This window comes from Tarenaya hassleriana, unplaced genomic scaffold (genome assembly GCF_000463585.1).
Source record: "Tarenaya hassleriana unplaced genomic scaffold, ASM46358v1 Cleome2, whole genome shotgun sequence".
In the NCBI taxonomy this organism is placed as follows: Eukaryota; Viridiplantae; Streptophyta; class Magnoliopsida; order Brassicales; family Cleomaceae; genus Tarenaya; species Tarenaya hassleriana.
This window is the reverse complement of record NW_010965372.1, coordinates 6,973,999-6,989,936: the sequence shown is the minus strand read 5'-3', so window position 1 is coordinate 6,989,936 and position 15,938 is coordinate 6,973,999. Positions and strand designations below refer to the sequence as shown.

The window sequence follows — 15,938 nt, the reverse complement described above, 5'->3', positions numbered from 1 at the left end:
GTAAGGTGGGCATTCGGGTCCTCGTTTGGTCTCCCACGGAAACTCATGTTGTTGAGCATTTGGATGCATTGCGGTAGGAGTTCAAGTTCTTCTAGTGGTCCCCGATTGATGCATGATAGTAACTGAGTATGCTTCGGTTGTGTGTACGTTCGAAGCGTTCTAGGGGCTGCTTGGGCTGGACTTCTTTGGGCATTGGCCCCTCTCAACAGCTCTTCGGCCATCTCGGGTTGTTCTCTTCGTGCGTTGTTTTCTCTCAGCATTTCTTCGGCCATTCCCCACTGTCTTTGCTGTCTACGAGCGAAGCGTAGGGTCCTTTCTATTTCGGGGTCGAAGATGAGTTGATCTCTACCGGTTGTGCTTCTTGTCATGCACCGGAAGAGCTGCACACCAAAGAGACAAAACGAACCGAAAGTGCTGTGAAACGGTTATGTCGCAAAGTAATCCAAGCAAATATCCAAGCAATGGTGATCTAGCAAAAATCTAGACTAACACGAAAACGCCTAGTCCCCGGCAACGGCGCCAAAAACTTGATGCGCACGCACCGAGTCTTATATTTAATACCCGATTCGTACCACTATCCGCAAGTATACGGTAGTTGTAGTACCGGGGTCGAACACGAGGACTAGGATGTATTAGTCTATCTCTAAGCTAGATTAGGTGGTCAAGTAAAAATGTGGTTTGTGGTAAGGGTCGGAATATAAGAAAGCAAGTAAAATTAACGGTTTGTAAAACGATGGTTTGAGGCGTTGTAGGTTCGGGATCCCTCAAGAATCGCATGGATGGTTAATGATGCTACAATGTCTATGGGTTATCCTCCATATGGGGGTTTCAAGCACTTCTTCTAGAGTTTGTCTCTCCCAAGCTTAAACTCACTACCTAGAGGATCGATTCACCCATCTCCCAATGATCTAAATGATCTCTAGATGCATTAGTGTACCCTATCATGAACCCTAAGCAAGTTAAGCCATCTCCCAATGTGAATAACTCACTCATTTGACATTTGGTTCCAAACATCATTCCCATATCCCTATGATCAATGTGTTCTACAGTCATATCAATTAGGGTTTCAACCAAATCAATAGCATTAAGCACAAAACATCAAACCCATGGAAGAAACTCAAAGACATCATAGATTAAGCATAGGTATCCATACAAAAGTGGGGATCCCTCACCCACAACAAAGTCACTACTCCATAACTAGGGTTTCAAAACAGAAAGCAAAATGAAGAAACATGGAAAAGGAGAAGAAATGCTCAAGATGGTCTTCAATGGTGGTCCTCTTCTTCTCCTAGCCTCCTTGATCTCCAAAATCCCTCTTTTCTTCCTCTCCAAGGTGATTTTTCTCCCAAGTGTGTAGCCTCCTTTTCTCTCTCCTCCAACTCCCCTTTTTGTCCCAGTGCCAAATTAGGTTTTCTCCTCAAAACATGGGCTTTTCCTTTTTGGGCCGATTTTGATTTCTTCCGGTCGCTCATTTTTCAGGCGGGTCGCTCATTTTTCTTCCGGTCGCTCATTTTTCAGGCGGGTCGCTCATTCTCCTCTGATACGCGAAAAAGTGAGCGACCGCTCATAAAACGAGCGACCGCTCACAAAACGGGCGACCGCTCATTAAATGGGCGGGTCGCTCGTTTTGTCTGAGCTCCCCGAGCATTCTCGAATTCTTGTTCTTTCGTGCCCGCTTCGTGAGGATTCATCGTGGAGTCTTCCTGCAAGGAAAAACAAGCAAAACAACCTACCCATGGCCATCTAACGTCCTATAATGCCTAGAATGTGAGGAGAACTGTGATGCACGATGTTATAAAACCGGTGAAAAACCCGTGTGATCAACAACCATACAACTCTTGGTGAACCACTTCACCTTTTCCAGCAGAAGTTCACAAGGGAATACAAGAAAAAGAAAAACAGGGTCTCTCTCAGTTGAAACAAAAGCAAGAATACGTGGGGTGGGCACAGAATAATACCCAATCTAACGCTAGAAGAAATCGAATTCCAAATAGTTATTATCAGAACCCTTTTGAGCATTGAGAACTAAGCCGGTTGTCTTCTCACTCGGTGGTGATGGTGATGGCGGCTCCAGATTGGTAATGGGCTTCGGGATCTCCGGTGGAGTCGCACAGCGAATCAGAGCCCAGTTCACGCCCTCGAAGAAAGGATGCTGCTTGATCTCGGTTGCTCCACGCTTGAACGCCAGCCGGTGCTGAGGCTCCTTCACAAGCAAGCCACGGATGAGGTCTCTGGCTGCAAAACTCACGACAGGCGTTTCTGGGAACCGGAGAGGCTGACCCACGACGTTGAACAGCGTTTGCCGGTTGCTAGACCCTTTGAATGGAGTTCTGCCAAAGAGAAGCTCGTACAGGAATATCCCATACGTCCACCAGTCAACCGCACTTCCATGCCCTTCGCCTTTGATGATCTCTGGAGCCAAGTATTCATGTGTTCCGACGAATGACATGGACCGTGCGGTATTTGGCTCGGCAACCAGCTCTGGCAATGGCCTGACTTGGTGCCCTGCTTCATTCTTTGGTTTATGACGGTCTCTTTTCGATTTGCTTGAGAATAAACGCGGGCCAAAGCAAGTCGTGGGAACAGCACATGACGGTTGGATACACGAGGGCTCGATACAAGCAGGCTGGGCACAGAATGCTGTATTCTTACGTAGTGGGTCAGACTCGAAAGCAGCAGTTTTCATAAGGGTCGGGCTGACGGTACAGCGGAGCGATAGGTCAAAGTCAGAGAGCATTATATGTCCATCATCCCTTACGAGAACGTTTTCGGGCTTCAGGTCACGATAAATAATTCCCAGCATATGAAGATACTCTAGAGCTAGCAAGACCTCTGCCACGTAGAACCTGCAATAAACACGAGAACAGAGACCTCAGCATGATGCTGTCTCGGTAAAACACATTTGCTCACGCTGCAAAGATGTGAGCTTGTAAATATTTGGGTATTATTAGAGATGGAAGAAGTGTAAAGATCAAGTAAAAGTCAGAACTTGACGTGTGAAAAGGATAACAGAGTCATCCCTCTTAAAGCGATCTCGTTATCTGGCATTTGCTCTGTTTCTTCTAAAAGAAATCAAGGAAACAGATACAGCTGATTCATTCACATAGATCGGCAAATGAATAACAAAGCAAAATATGAATGAAAGGAAAAGCCGACTCACTTTACTGCCTGCTCAGGAAAATGCTTCCCCGGCTGCCGTTGCCTGAGAGTATGCAAGTCTCCCCCAGGACAAAACTCCATCACCAGACACGAGAATTTCTCAGTCTCAAAGTGCGTGTAGAGCGTCGGGAGAAAAGGGTGATCCAACGACTGCAGAATTTCTCTTTCCGTCTGAGCCCGGAGGAGTTTCTTGCGACCCGCAAGCGACGCCTTGTCCATAACCTTCATGGCAAAGTAACACTTTGTCCCACTCAGCTCAGAGAGGTAGACGCTCCCAATGTCCCCGCAACCCAACCTCTTAAGTAGCCTGAAATGGCTCAGACCCAAGACCCTATCCCGAGCCCTCACAGCCTGGATTGCTTCCCAATTCAGGTCGTTGGCCTTGTGAGGCTTATTGACACTACTACTGAAGCTACTACAACTACTCTCATTGCTCACGTCACTGCTCGTGCTGCCTCTACAGATACTACTCTTTCCACTCTCAACATAATCAAGACGGTCGCTTATCTTGGCACTCCCACTCGTCTTGCCGAGACTGCTTGTACCATCACTAACTTTCGGGGAAGCAGAACTCGTTTTCATGCTTACATAGCCTGATGTTTTCTTTTCTTGGTCGACATAAACATCTTCCAAACCTCTATTATCATTAGTGAATGGATCTACTTGCGCAAGCACAGTAGATAGTGAGCTCAAATCGGGTTTACTGATGGCAGACGGGTTGGTGGACGGCTTCCTATATGAATCAGGCAAGTGTTTATTCTCAGGAAATTCTACACCAGCGTTCATCAGAGGACTATTTGTCGGTCTGTGCAACTGCTCTTGTTCAACTACTTCGGATTTAGCTGTCTTAGAATTGCCATTAGAAGACGGCTGCTTCTGAGTTTCTCCATCTGCCCCATGAGAATTGGAAATCTTGTGCTGCTGTCTTGTGGATGCCATTAGGGAAAAACAAATAATCTTTAGGGGAGTGAACTCATTGTCCCTTTGGTTTGCTGCGGCACGAAAAGTTCCCTAACAAGAACGTTTAAACCGATCAATAAGAATGAACTTTAAGATTCTTTGAGAAATTGAGGCAAATAGATACAGCAAAGAGCATAAAGAAATTTCGTGGAGGAAAAGAGAAAAGCAGATCCCATATACTTGACCGGCTTAACTAACGAAGTACGAGTGAAACAATGGCGATTCAAGCACGGATCATTGCAAAAAGAGAAAAAAAAAAAGCCTGCATCGTTTTCCAGCACAAAAATGAAAATTTCTGCAGCACAGGAGACAAAGTTCAAGTCTTCTGATACGAAAATACACACCCAACTAGGGTCGGGAAGAACAAAGCAAGCAGAAGCAGACCGATTCAACTACAGGGGTAACCACGACGAAATACAGAAATCATCATCAATGCCAAGATATTAGGAAAAGGATTAAGAAAAATAAGGGGATCAGAACAGGAGAAAGATCGCGATCAGAAGAAACCCTAGAAAAGAAACAGCAAGAGGTGGGGAAGCTGATTACCTTGGTTGTGCCGCGAAGGGATTGATTATTCGAAGGTGAAGGCTTGTGCAGAGCGAAAGACAAAGAGCTCTGAACAGTTGCGTTGCTGTTCTCTTCCCTATCGTCAGCGTCACAGTCTCGAGTCAAGAGTGGAAGAGCGATCCAATACCGCTCTATTCCACTCCTCTCCCCTCAGTTTTATTTTCCGACTTAGAAATATTTTCATTTTAAAAATATCAGTCCTTTTTAGAATATAACAAAATGTTTTTTTTTTCTAAAACATGTTATAAAACAAAGTATTGAATAAAAGATAAATATTGACGACCAAGAAAAGGGAATTAGTGATGAATGGATGGATCCACTATTAGAAACATATAGAATATTTAACTATTATTATTAATAAAGGATAAATTTTAAAATATATATATATATATGAAATTGAAAATCCTTAAAACCATACTTGTTTTAAAACAAAAATAAAAATTATTCTAAAACACTTTGATTAGGGACGGGAACCCATAAGCCGACAAAACGGGCGTCTTGGTGTTGGTCGTATAATTAGCCCATTTATAAATGGGCTTGGCCCATTAACTAACGGGCTTGGCTCATATATATCAACGGGCTTGGACTGGACAGTTGGTGAAATAACAATGGAATAAATATTTCTTTTAGGGTTGACAACCACCCAATAGTCAATAACGTACTGAAAACAAGAATCACGTTTATTGCCTTTGATAAAAGATATGAGTAATCATATCACTTTTTTTTTTCCTCAAAAAAAAAAAATATTATTGAAGATATGTATTTAACTTTGTTTTCAATATTATTGACCAAATCCAAATCTTAGCATCAAATCTGTTAGTTATAATTTATAAACAATTTAGATTGGTTTATATATTTCGTGTATTGTTTGCGCTTCGCAGGTTATTATACCAAAACAAAAACAGAGATTTATATGCATGCGGTTCGACGTCATAAAAAAAAATCTTATTGATTAATCATATGCTCCACGTGGCGTTGAACACGAGGCGATGGCAAAACTGTAATTAAAGGAGATCAGGAAGCCCATTCTGGGAATTGCGTGGTTCCGTTCTTTTTTTTTTTTTTTTTTTTTGGGTTGGTTGGGAGTTCAGTCGCAGGCTGGGAATGGCAATAAAAACATCACATCTGACCGAGTTGTCTCGAGCGTGAGTTTGCCAGCATCGTCGTACCTTTCTGGATACCCACGAGCAGAGTTCTCGAAGGTCTCATCAATGGCGGATCTGAAGTCAACCTTCCTCGACGTTTACTCCCGCCTCAAGTCGGAGCTCCTTCAGGACCCCGCCTTTGAATTCACCGCTGAGTCACGCCAATGGGTTGAACGGGTATTTCGTCAGATCCCCTCCCTCTGATTGAATTCTATTCGCTTTCTTATTCCTCGAACTTTCCGCCATTGTATCCTGTTCTTTATATCTAAATCTGACCATCAACGGAGATCGTACGGAATGGATATCATTGATCAATTCGTAGGCTGTCGTTTCTGTTAATCGATCGCTGCTATTCTTAGATTATGTGCTCATAATGCTGATTCGGGATTCGCTCTGCAGATGCTGGACTACAATGTACCCGGAGGTGAGTTCCGGAGAATCTCTCTCCGACATTACATCAAACATAAATCTGACATTACATCGAACATAATCTGTTCTACAGGGAAGCTGAATCGGGGTCTCTCCGTTGTTGACAGCTACAAGCTCTTGAAGGAAGGCAAAGAATTGACTGAGGAAGATGTTCTCCTCTCCTGTGCTCTCGGTTGGTGCATCGAATGGGTAAAAAAAATCATGTTTCATCTTCAGATTCCCTGCTTTCAGCTAATAATGGTGATTCCCTTACTTGTCCTTTGTCTTTCTTCTCATGATATTTGTAGCTCCAAGCCTATTTCCTTGTGCTCGATGACATTATGGATAACTCAGTCACCCGACGTGGCCAGCCTTGCTGGTTCAGAGTGCCTCAGGTTTTCTTCTGACCCATACTCTTCTCTGGTGTTCATCCTCTGACACACGTTGTTACAGGTCAGTATGATTGCCATTAACGATGGAATTCTGCTTCGCAATCACATTCCTCGGATTCTCAAGAAGCACTTCCGAGGAAAGCCTTACTATGTTGACCTGGTTGATTTGTTTAACGAGGTAATCTGTTCTGGCTTGAGAATTTATTCAACGTCTTGTTTTGTATGTTGGCAACGTGCGTGTGTGTGTTTGTGTAGGTGGAGTTTCAGACAGCTTGTGGGCAGATGATAGATTTGATCACGACCATTGACGGAGAACAGAACTTGTCCAAGTATTCTTTGTCAATGTGAGTGAAGAGTCACACATGAAAATTTGGTCGATGATCTGTTCCAACTTTTAAACGGATGACCATGTGAAATGGTTTCCAATTATGTACAGCCACCGGCGTATTGTCCAGTACAAGACAGCTTATTACTCGTTCTATCTTCCTGTAAGCACTGGCTCTGAGACTCTCTCTCTCTCTCTCTCTCTCTCTCTCTCTCTCTTTCTCTGCTATAGAGTCATACTTGGTCCCTAGGCATTGGCATTCATGCTATTAATGCATCATATTTGCATTTGCTTCCTGAAAAACTTTTATAGACATTGGCAATATGCTGTTTCTCCAGCCTTTACAGTCATAATGCTTGTCATCTTTCAATCAGTACAGTTAAATATTTTGAATCCAATATCGGAATGCTTCAGTTCTCATTCACTACTTGTACTCAGGTTGCTTGTGGACTGCTTATGGCCGGAGAAGATCTGCAAAACCATATTGATGTAAAGAACATTCTTATAGACATGGGAATCTACTTTCAAGTGCAGGTAGTTTCCCAATTAGCATTAGTGACAGTTATACAACAGACTCAGACCAATATCGGGCAGTTGATTACCGTTCTTGTCTGCAGGATGATTATTTGGACTGCTTTGCCGATCCTGAGACGCTTGGGAAGGTGAAGACATGATTTTCCAGGCTTGATCTGATTGTATTTTTCTAAGTTTATCTGACTGGGCATGTTGGATCGTTCTATAATGCAGATAGGAACTGATATTGAAGATTTTAAATGCTCGTGGTTGGTGGTCAAGGCGTTGGAGCGCAGCAACGAAGAACAAAAGAAGATATTATATGTAAGAATCAGCTACTGACTATCCTGTTTGGAACATGAAACAGCTAGCTGTCTGATCGAATGAATTATTCAATGGACCAGGAGAACTATGGTAAACCCGAGCCATCAAACGTTGCCAAAGTGAAGGCTCTCTACAAAGAGCTCGATCTCGAGGTTTGGTACTGAGACCATTTCGTTAATTCAGTATAGAAAGAAGCGGAATTTACTGATGTGTGCCACTACGAAACTAGAGGAACATCAAAGCTTTGATCTAAATTGACAGAATGGAAACAAAATTAACGTACATTCGCTCTGGTTTGGTCTTCTTGAATGACCAGGGAGTGTTTAAGGAATACGAAAGCAAAAGCTACGAGAGGCTGACGAAGTTGATCGAGGCTCACCCAAGTAAGGCAATCCAAGCTGTGCTCAAGTCCTTTTTGGCTAAGATCTACAAGAGGCAGAAGTAGAGAGACATATGCGCCTCTTGCCTCAAATTCCTCTCTCTTATGTCTTAATTTCCAGTGATTGAACCCGCCTCAGACTGATTCTTTCTTGCATTATTTGTACTGTTTCATGACTTATCTGTCTGTGATCATTTGGTTCTGTTCGAAATATGAATTCTAGAGAACTGAAATAATGAGTAATATTATGAATAATCGTTATATATTGCTTTTCCTCCTACACACAAGGATAAGTCCCGTATAGTTTCTCTATCCTGTAACTAATGAAGAGGGGACACTGGAAAAAAGCCCATCTAAGAAGAATTCCTTTACATTGTGAAGGCCAACACCACCAATACACTGAATATCTTCTGGCAAAGAGACAACCTCTGCATTGGGTCAGCACCCAAAGAAGATGATGAGCCTTTGTCAGTAACCCCGACCAGAAACCTGCATTCACCGACGGAAGGATCTAGGAAAGTGACCATGCCAAGCCCATCAAAGTCGCAGCTTTTCTCATTTTGCATCTGCAGCTGGTAGTAGCTGTTGAATGCGTACGAGATATTGCCCTTCTCGCCAATCTCGTTGCACGACCCTCCGTAGTTCAGCGTGGTGCAATCCGCGACACTGCAGGCAAGTCTGAAGTGGTTGGAAACTTCGTTCAGGTCCCTTGACGGGTTCGCCACACACCACCTGGAAGGAAGGTACTGCACATTCTTCGCGTTCTTGAGTTCTTTGTTGCCTAACCCTAAGCTGAGACGATACTTAGCCTGCCCATCGAAAGAGAATATCCCCCAGTGCCTCTCAAAGTTACCGGGCAATGTGCTTTTCGCTCCTTCATCAAGCAAACTGAACAGATATACATCCATCGGTGGCATGCCTGGCCTGAGAGGCGTTCCTTTGTTGCTCAGTATACGATTTACGAGCCCTTGGTTGAAGACCCGAGCTGCAGTGAGATTAGCACCGACTGCTCCATCAGTAGGCCAACCAATCTCACCGACAACTATAGGCATTTGACCGTATCCAAGCTTGCTGAGAGCAGCAACGAGGGTATCAAAGTTTCCATCAAATGCATTATAGTAGACATTAGGCCCGTCTACAACTGGATGAGTACTTCCTTCAAAGAAGGCATAGTCTTGTGGGAAATCGGAATTTCCATACAGACTAAGGAAAGGGTAGATATTGACGACGAATGGGGAGCCATTGGAGTTGAGAAATGAAACCAGTTGGGTCATGATCTGGGTGAGCTCGGTCCGGAAAACACCCTGGGAAGGAAGATTAGACTCGTATGCGTCTGCGTTGCAAGGGACTACCAACTTCACATAACCAGCTAGATTTGCCTTAACCAAGGACTGCTGCAGATTAAGCAGAGCAGGGACAACATAGTTCTGAAACTGGCCACTGTAACTGGTCAGAAAGGGCTCATTCCCTACTGCAACATACCTGTCATTGTCATAAGAGAGAATTAAAACGGAAAATGAACAAATGGTAGCTCATTTGCTTGGCAGAAGCAGGAATATATCTGGTACATGTTGACAGGAAAGTGTGTATAAGTAACAAAGTTAGCGGATAACGAGTTCAAGCTTGTCATTTTTCAATCTGTACATAAGAAAGCAACACGTCCAAGCGAGAATCAACAGTCATCCAAATTGCACAAACTGGTATTATGAGATCTGCTTTAAGAGTTTGAGTTAAGCCGTTTCACAGATATGCAAGGTCAGGTACCGACAAGTATATCATCAAGATGAGTAAAGGTTTTCACTTTCTTTCTCCCTGATTACACAGATTAAGACAGACAAGGACAGCAACCCAGAAAAAAACAGAGAGAGAGAGAGAGAGAGAGAGAGAGAGAGAGAGAGAGAGAGACCTGATATCGGCGCCGGATTTACCGATGAAGCGAGAGAGATTCTGACGAACCCACAAATCAGAGGCGAGGGGAGAAGAGCTGAGAGAGGAGAGCATCTCGTTGGGAATGCCGACCATCACTTGGATCCCACTCCCCATGAGAGCTCCAAGCGCACCTGGGTCCGCATCGAACAGCTTCACCTTCGTTATCTTGTTGTCCCTCAGGAGATCCACCACCGTCGATGGCTTCAGCCTGTGAAACGACACCGTTCCCCAGTTCACTCCGATCGCCGACTGCCCCACCTCTACCCGATAAATAACGGCGAGGATAAAGAGAATTGCTCGGAGTGATCTTCTCCCAGACACCATTTTTTCATCGGACTCAAGGGGGGGCAAAATATCGGAGCAAATGTGAATGAAAGGTTCGATCTTTCTTTCTTTATCTCACTGTGTTAACTCCCAACAGAGAGCTCTTCCTGTTAAGAAGCGTGAAGTAAAAGCGGGGCGACTTCTTTATAAAGTGGGCTTCTTCTACAGATAGATATAAATATGGTTTCAAATCACGGAGCGACACTGCAGAGATTCACTTATAATGTATTTCTTCTTTTTTTTTCCAATTCGTTTGTTGATGATAGGATGATGAATAGAATAAGCATCCGAGAAATTAACCATTGTCTTGTCGGAACGCGGACACACATCAATCATGGTCTGATTTTTTTTTGGGGGGGGGGTCTGCCAGTAAAAAATTAGGGCTACGTTCGACCATGGAAACAAACGTAAGGTTTTTCATGGTCGCCGCCACTCATGGGAATCAATTTGACAAGATCAGAGATCAATGCATAGTTTTTTTTTTTATTGTAACAGGGTTTATATCCAACATTTGTAAAAAAAATCCTAAAAAAAAAGGAGGCAAAGACTTCTTCCCTTTACATGTCGGAAAGACTGCTAAAGACAACTCCTTTTCTATCTCTATCCTTTCTCTTTTGCAAAGATAATATCTCCTTCCATCATCGGCTCTTCATCTTTCAAAAAGACAACGATAACATAGTGATGCCCCAAATTTTTGTTTCTTCTCCCAGGATCTGACGGAGGATGACGTCAGATGGGGTGCCGGCGGAGGGTCCGAAAGAAGGGATGGTGACGGAGGCCAAGGCATTTATAACATTTTCAAAGGACTTATCCACCGCCGGCCGCCATTGCCGGAGAAACGCAGCACGCTCTCCTTCATACCCATTTCACAATATCATCAGCGCGGCGGGAATTTTCACTCGATCTCCCGCTGTCCTATCCCACGGGATTCGACGAGAGGAGAAATATGAAAGCCGTGATCGAGTTCGAATTCTATTACTTTTTTTTAGCAGATTATGCCGCGGATATCGCATATTTTGAAAATGACTAAATTGCCAATTATACTTTAGGTATTTACATAAACACCCAAATTTATTTTCATATAAAAATGGCTATATATCTCTCAAGCAAGTAACTATAGTATTGAACCGACCCGAGCCAAGCCACGGGTACGTTGAACATGCTACCCGAATTTTTCTGTAATACACTTTCCGTGTACGTATACAGACTGGACTTGCCTAAATAACGGGCAATAGCCCATAAAAAGGCCCAATGCTTTGTCAACTGTCACATGGGTGCGTGCATGGGGACATTTTCATTTGACCTGCCCTGTCCGGATTGACCCATAAATGTTGAAAATCTTTCAAATTTAGCCACCAATCACAGCAATTTAGAATTTAAAAAAAAGGGAGAAAATAGGTTTCCTAAACAAAACATCTACCGGCAAACTGTCTGCAGTAAGTTGAGATTATGAGAGATTTTCTACCAAAACTAGAGAGATTGTGTGAAGATTCGAGGACAGAGAATGATTATCGTGTCTCAATCCCTTTCTATTTTCTCCGGGATCCACTTCCTCCTATATAGAGGGAGAGCAGACGGAGAAGAAGAGAGAATGAAGGGGTTTTGCAGATAGAACAGAGCATCGCTCCCATAACCCATTCATTTTCTTGCTCTTCTTCTGCTCGCTCGTGGGTGATGATGGCGTGCCCCCAAAAGCACTCTCTCCGCCTTTTGACCCTTCTCCTTTTCTCTCTCCTCTCCTCTCCTGCTTTCTCTCTCAAAAAGGTCCCCCCCCCCTCTCTCTCTCTCTCTCTCTGTCTGTTAACTCTGCAATGCACTAACCTTCCTATGGTTTCGGCTTTTGTTTTGCTACTGTGAACAGTCCTATGTAGTGTACTTGGGATCTCACTCGCATGGACCTTCGGTCTCTACCGCTGATCTTGATCGTGTGACTCTTTCTCATCACAATTTTCTCTCGTCTTTCGTGGGCAGGTTTTTGTTTTCTTTTTCCCTCCCTTCGTACATTTTTCTTCAGAAGGTTTATGATAAAAATGATGTCTGAAAACAGAGGGCTCTGAATTCTGTCCGTTTTTTTGTTGCTGACACAGTCAGGAAAGGGCGAAAGACTCCATCTTTTACTCGTACCAGAGGCACATCAATGGCTTCGCCGCCAATCTCGAGGAAGAAGAAGCTGCCGAGATCGCCAGTAAGATCATTTATCGCCGTTTTCTCCTTCTTCACCCCTTCTGCTGACACAATTCTCTTTTTTTACTGCAGAACATCCTGATGTGCTGTCAGTGTTCTTAAACAAAGGAAGAAAGCTGCACACGACTCGTTCATGGGATTTCATGCTTCTCCGCAAAGACGGCGTGGTTCGCCATTCGTCCCTGTGGTCGAAAGCTCAATACGGACAGGACACAATCATCGGGAACATTGACACCGGTAAGGGCCTTTGAAATACAATCATTCGCACAACCGGAAAAAGAGCATAACTAACAAAAGAAGATGATAATGATGATGATGATGATGATGATTGAGAAATGATAATCCAATCACACACAAAAATATATATATTGTTTATGGTGTGAATAAGGATTATTCTTTAGGTGTTTGGCCCGAGTCAAAAAGTTTCAGCGATGAAGGGTATGGACCGCCTCCGGCTAAGTGGAAAGGCAAATGCCAGAATGATACTAAAGAAGGCGTTCCTTGCAACAGGTCTGATCTGTTCTGTAGTATCTTCTTATATATATATATATATATATAAAAAAATCATTTTTCCTACATAAAAATGACGTATATTTCATATTATGGTATGCTGAACAGGAAGCTCATTGGGGCTAAATACTTCAACAAAGGGTACTTCAGCGGTACAGGCGTGCCCTCAAACGCCACGTTCGAAACGGCTCGGGACAACAACGGCCATGGCAGCCACACCCTCTCGACCGCAGGCTGAAACTTTGTTCAGGGCGCTAATGTATTCGGAAATGGGAACGGCACGGCCAGTGGCGGCTCTCCTAAAGCCAGAGTGGCCGCGTACAAGGTCTGCTGGCCACAGGTGCTCGACGGCGGAGGATGCTTCGACGCCGATATTCTGGCCGCATTCGACGCCGCCATTGATGACGGCGTCGACGTTCTGTCCGTCTCCGTCGGTGGAGACCCAGATGAGTACCTCAACGAAGGAATGGCCATTGGATCTTTCCATGCGGTCAAAGCCGGCATTACGGTCGTGTGTTCGGCTGGGAACTCAGGCCCTCAAAATGGTTCTGTCTCGAATGTCGCGCCATGGATTCTTACTGTCGGAGCTAGCTCCATCGACCGAGAGTTTCAAGCTTTCGTCGAACTCGAGAACGGTCAACGTTTCAAGGTTCTGTTTCCTGGTTTTTTTTCAGTCTTTTCTTTTGTTACGTGTTGAACAAGTCACCTGAACTCTGTAAGTCATCCGGCAGGGAACAAGTCTGTCAGACCCTCTGTCCGAAGAAAAGATGTACACGCTGATCAGTGGCGCCGAGGCCAAAGCTGCCAATGCATCAGCAACTGACGCGTAAGTGGATGACCGGGATGCGTTATAGATATATATTTGTTTGTTAACCTCAGACACATTATATATATCTTTAAAACTGTGAATTTCATATGGTACATTTGATTTTGACCAGAATGGTGTGCATGAAAGGGAGCCTTGACCCGAAGATGGTGAAGGGGAAGATCATAGTGTGTCTAAGGGGAGAAAATGCTCGTGTGGAGAAGGGCGCACAAGCTGCAGCCGCTGGTGCCGCCGGAATGATACTCTGCAACGAAGAGGCGAGCGGCAACGAGATCATCTCAGACGCTCATGTTCTTCCCACTTCTCACATCAACTACCAGGACGGTCTCAAGGTCTTCTCCTACCTCAATTCCACCAGGTAATAACATATACACATATATATATATATATATAGCTGTAGTTGCCAACTTGCCAGTCTACTTCTATGCTTACAGTGGGATGATGATAAGGGTTTGTAATTGGATAAAAAATGCAGGAATCCGAAGGGATACCTCCGCCCACCGAACAGTAAGCTGAACACGAAGCCAGCACCGTTCATGGCATCTTTCTCGTCGAGAGGGCCAAACACTATAACACCAGACATCCTCAAGCCCGACATAACAGCCCCCGGAGTTAATATCATAGCCGCCTTCACCGAAGCCACCAGCCCGACGGATTTGGATTCGGACAAACGCAAAACTCCTTTCAACACCGAGTCCGGAACTTCCATGTCATGTCCCCACATCTCCGGCGTTGTCGGCCTTCTCAAGACCCTTCACCCTGACTGGAGCCCTGCCGCCATCAGATCCGCCATCATGACTACCGCTAGAAGTAGAGATAACAGGATGGCGCCCATTCTGGACGGTACGTTCGAGAAGGCGACTCCGTTCGCGTACGGATCGGGACATGTCCGACCGAACAGAGCCGGAGACCCTGGACTTGTCTACGATCTCTCCACTGGCGATTACTTGAACTTCCTCTGCGCCGTTGGCTACACCGAAACCATGATCCGAAAATTTGCCGAGCAACCCTACAAGTGCCGTGAGGGAGCCAACCTGCTCGACTTCAACTACCCGTCCATCACCGTCGCGAGCCTCACCGGCTCTGTGACTGTTACCCGCAGGCTCAAGAACGTGGGAGGAGCCGGCAAGTACATGGCTCGTGTGCGCGCTCCTGTCGGAGTCTCCGTGTCTGTGAAGCCCACACAGCTTGAGTTCGGCGAGCTTGGGGAGGAGAAGGTGTTTCAGATGACTCTGAGCCCCAAGCCCAATTGGCGTTCTTCTGGCTACGTCTTTGGAAGCCTGACCTGGACCGATGGCCATCATTACGTCAGGAGCCCCATCACCGTTCAAGTTGAAGCTGCCTCCTAATTGTGTTTCTTCTCTTTGACCAAGACAAGACAAAGCATTAATGTTTCATCATTTAATCATAAAATAACATTCATACATATATTCTTATCCCATAACCAACGTGGTCATTTGGGGGTTTAGGGTATATTTAGATTCCCTTATTTTAATTAAAAAAACTTATTATTTTAGTTCCATTTTATTTCGTATTGATTTCAGTTTTCTATTGATAAAACAATATTTGTTTAGAATTTTTGATTTTCTATTATTTTTCTTTTATTCGATTTTTAAACTTTATAAAAATAAGGGGAAATCGCCATAAAAACCCTGTACTCTTCCCAGGTCAACGAAAAAACCCTGTACTTTTTTGCTTACCAATTAAACCTTATACTTGGTATGATTAACCAATAAAATCCCAAACTTGTTAATAATTCACCGAAAACCCCCCGCGTCTGCCAACTCAAATAAAAATGATGATGTGGCAATGACTTGGCTTCCAAATTATGTACACATCATCAAAATTATGACATATCATCATTTTAAACAAAAATAAATTATATAATTTATTTAAATTAATATATATACATATAAATTCATATATATATATATATATATATATTAAATATAAAATTACTTATAACTAATAAAACACACACATATATATATAT

The 15,938-nt window shown here is 43.9% G+C and overlaps 4 protein-coding genes across 5 annotated transcripts; 2 read left to right on the top strand and 2 right to left on the bottom strand.

The window, feature by feature from the left end:
- Nucleotides 1-1,830: 1,830 nt before the first annotated feature.
- Nucleotides 1,831-4,860, bottom strand: LOC104812793 (serine/threonine-protein kinase D6PKL2-like). Its single transcript, XM_019202363.1, has 3 exons — nt 4,666-4,860; nt 3,161-4,170; nt 1,831-2,846 (listed from the first exon to the last, which is right to left on the bottom strand). The coding sequence occupies exons 2-3, from the start codon at nt 4,096-4,098 to the stop codon at nt 1,970-1,972; spliced, it is 1,815 nt and encodes a 604-aa protein (XP_019057908.1). The 5' UTR covers nt 4,099-4,170; nt 4,666-4,860; the 3' UTR covers nt 1,831-1,969.
- Nucleotides 4,861-5,793: 933 nt separating this feature from the next.
- Nucleotides 5,794-8,433, top strand: LOC104812789 (farnesyl pyrophosphate synthase 1, mitochondrial). 2 transcript variants are annotated; one of them, XM_010540134.2, is made up of 12 exons: nt 5,794-6,008; nt 6,231-6,255; nt 6,334-6,449; nt 6,548-6,634; nt 6,693-6,809; nt 6,887-6,975; nt 7,068-7,119; nt 7,395-7,490; nt 7,574-7,618; nt 7,704-7,793; nt 7,874-7,945; nt 8,110-8,433. In XM_010540134.2, exons 1-12 carry the CDS (start codon nt 5,898-5,900, stop codon nt 8,236-8,238), a joined length of 1,029 nt encoding a protein of 342 aa, XP_010538436.1. In that variant the 5' UTR covers nt 5,794-5,897; the 3' UTR covers nt 8,239-8,433. The 2 variants fall into 2 exon arrangements, with proteins under 2 accessions (XP_010538436.1, XP_010538437.1); XM_010540135.2 differs by having other exon boundaries at nt 5,928-6,008; nt 6,191-6,255.
- Nucleotides 8,406-10,738, bottom strand: LOC104812790 (glucan endo-1,3-beta-glucosidase 5). Its single transcript, XM_010540137.2, has 2 exons — nt 10,079-10,738; nt 8,406-9,654 (listed from the first exon to the last, which is right to left on the bottom strand). Exons 1-2 carry the CDS (start codon nt 10,423-10,425, stop codon nt 8,541-8,543), a joined length of 1,461 nt encoding a protein of 486 aa, XP_010538439.1. The 5' UTR covers nt 10,426-10,738; the 3' UTR covers nt 8,406-8,540.
- A 1,364-nt stretch (nt 10,739-12,102) lies between these two features.
- On the top strand, nt 12,103-15,425 carry LOC104813331 (subtilisin-like protease SBT5.4). Its single transcript, XM_010540895.1, is given in 9 exon segments — nt 12,103-12,189; nt 12,287-12,396; nt 12,513-12,610; nt 12,682-12,846; nt 13,011-13,119; nt 13,228-13,768; nt 13,851-13,945; nt 14,058-14,303; nt 14,421-15,425. Coding segments are annotated over 9 exon segments (2,325 nt in total). The 3' UTR covers nt 15,295-15,425.
- The last annotated feature ends 513 nt before the right edge of the window (nt 15,426-15,938 follow it).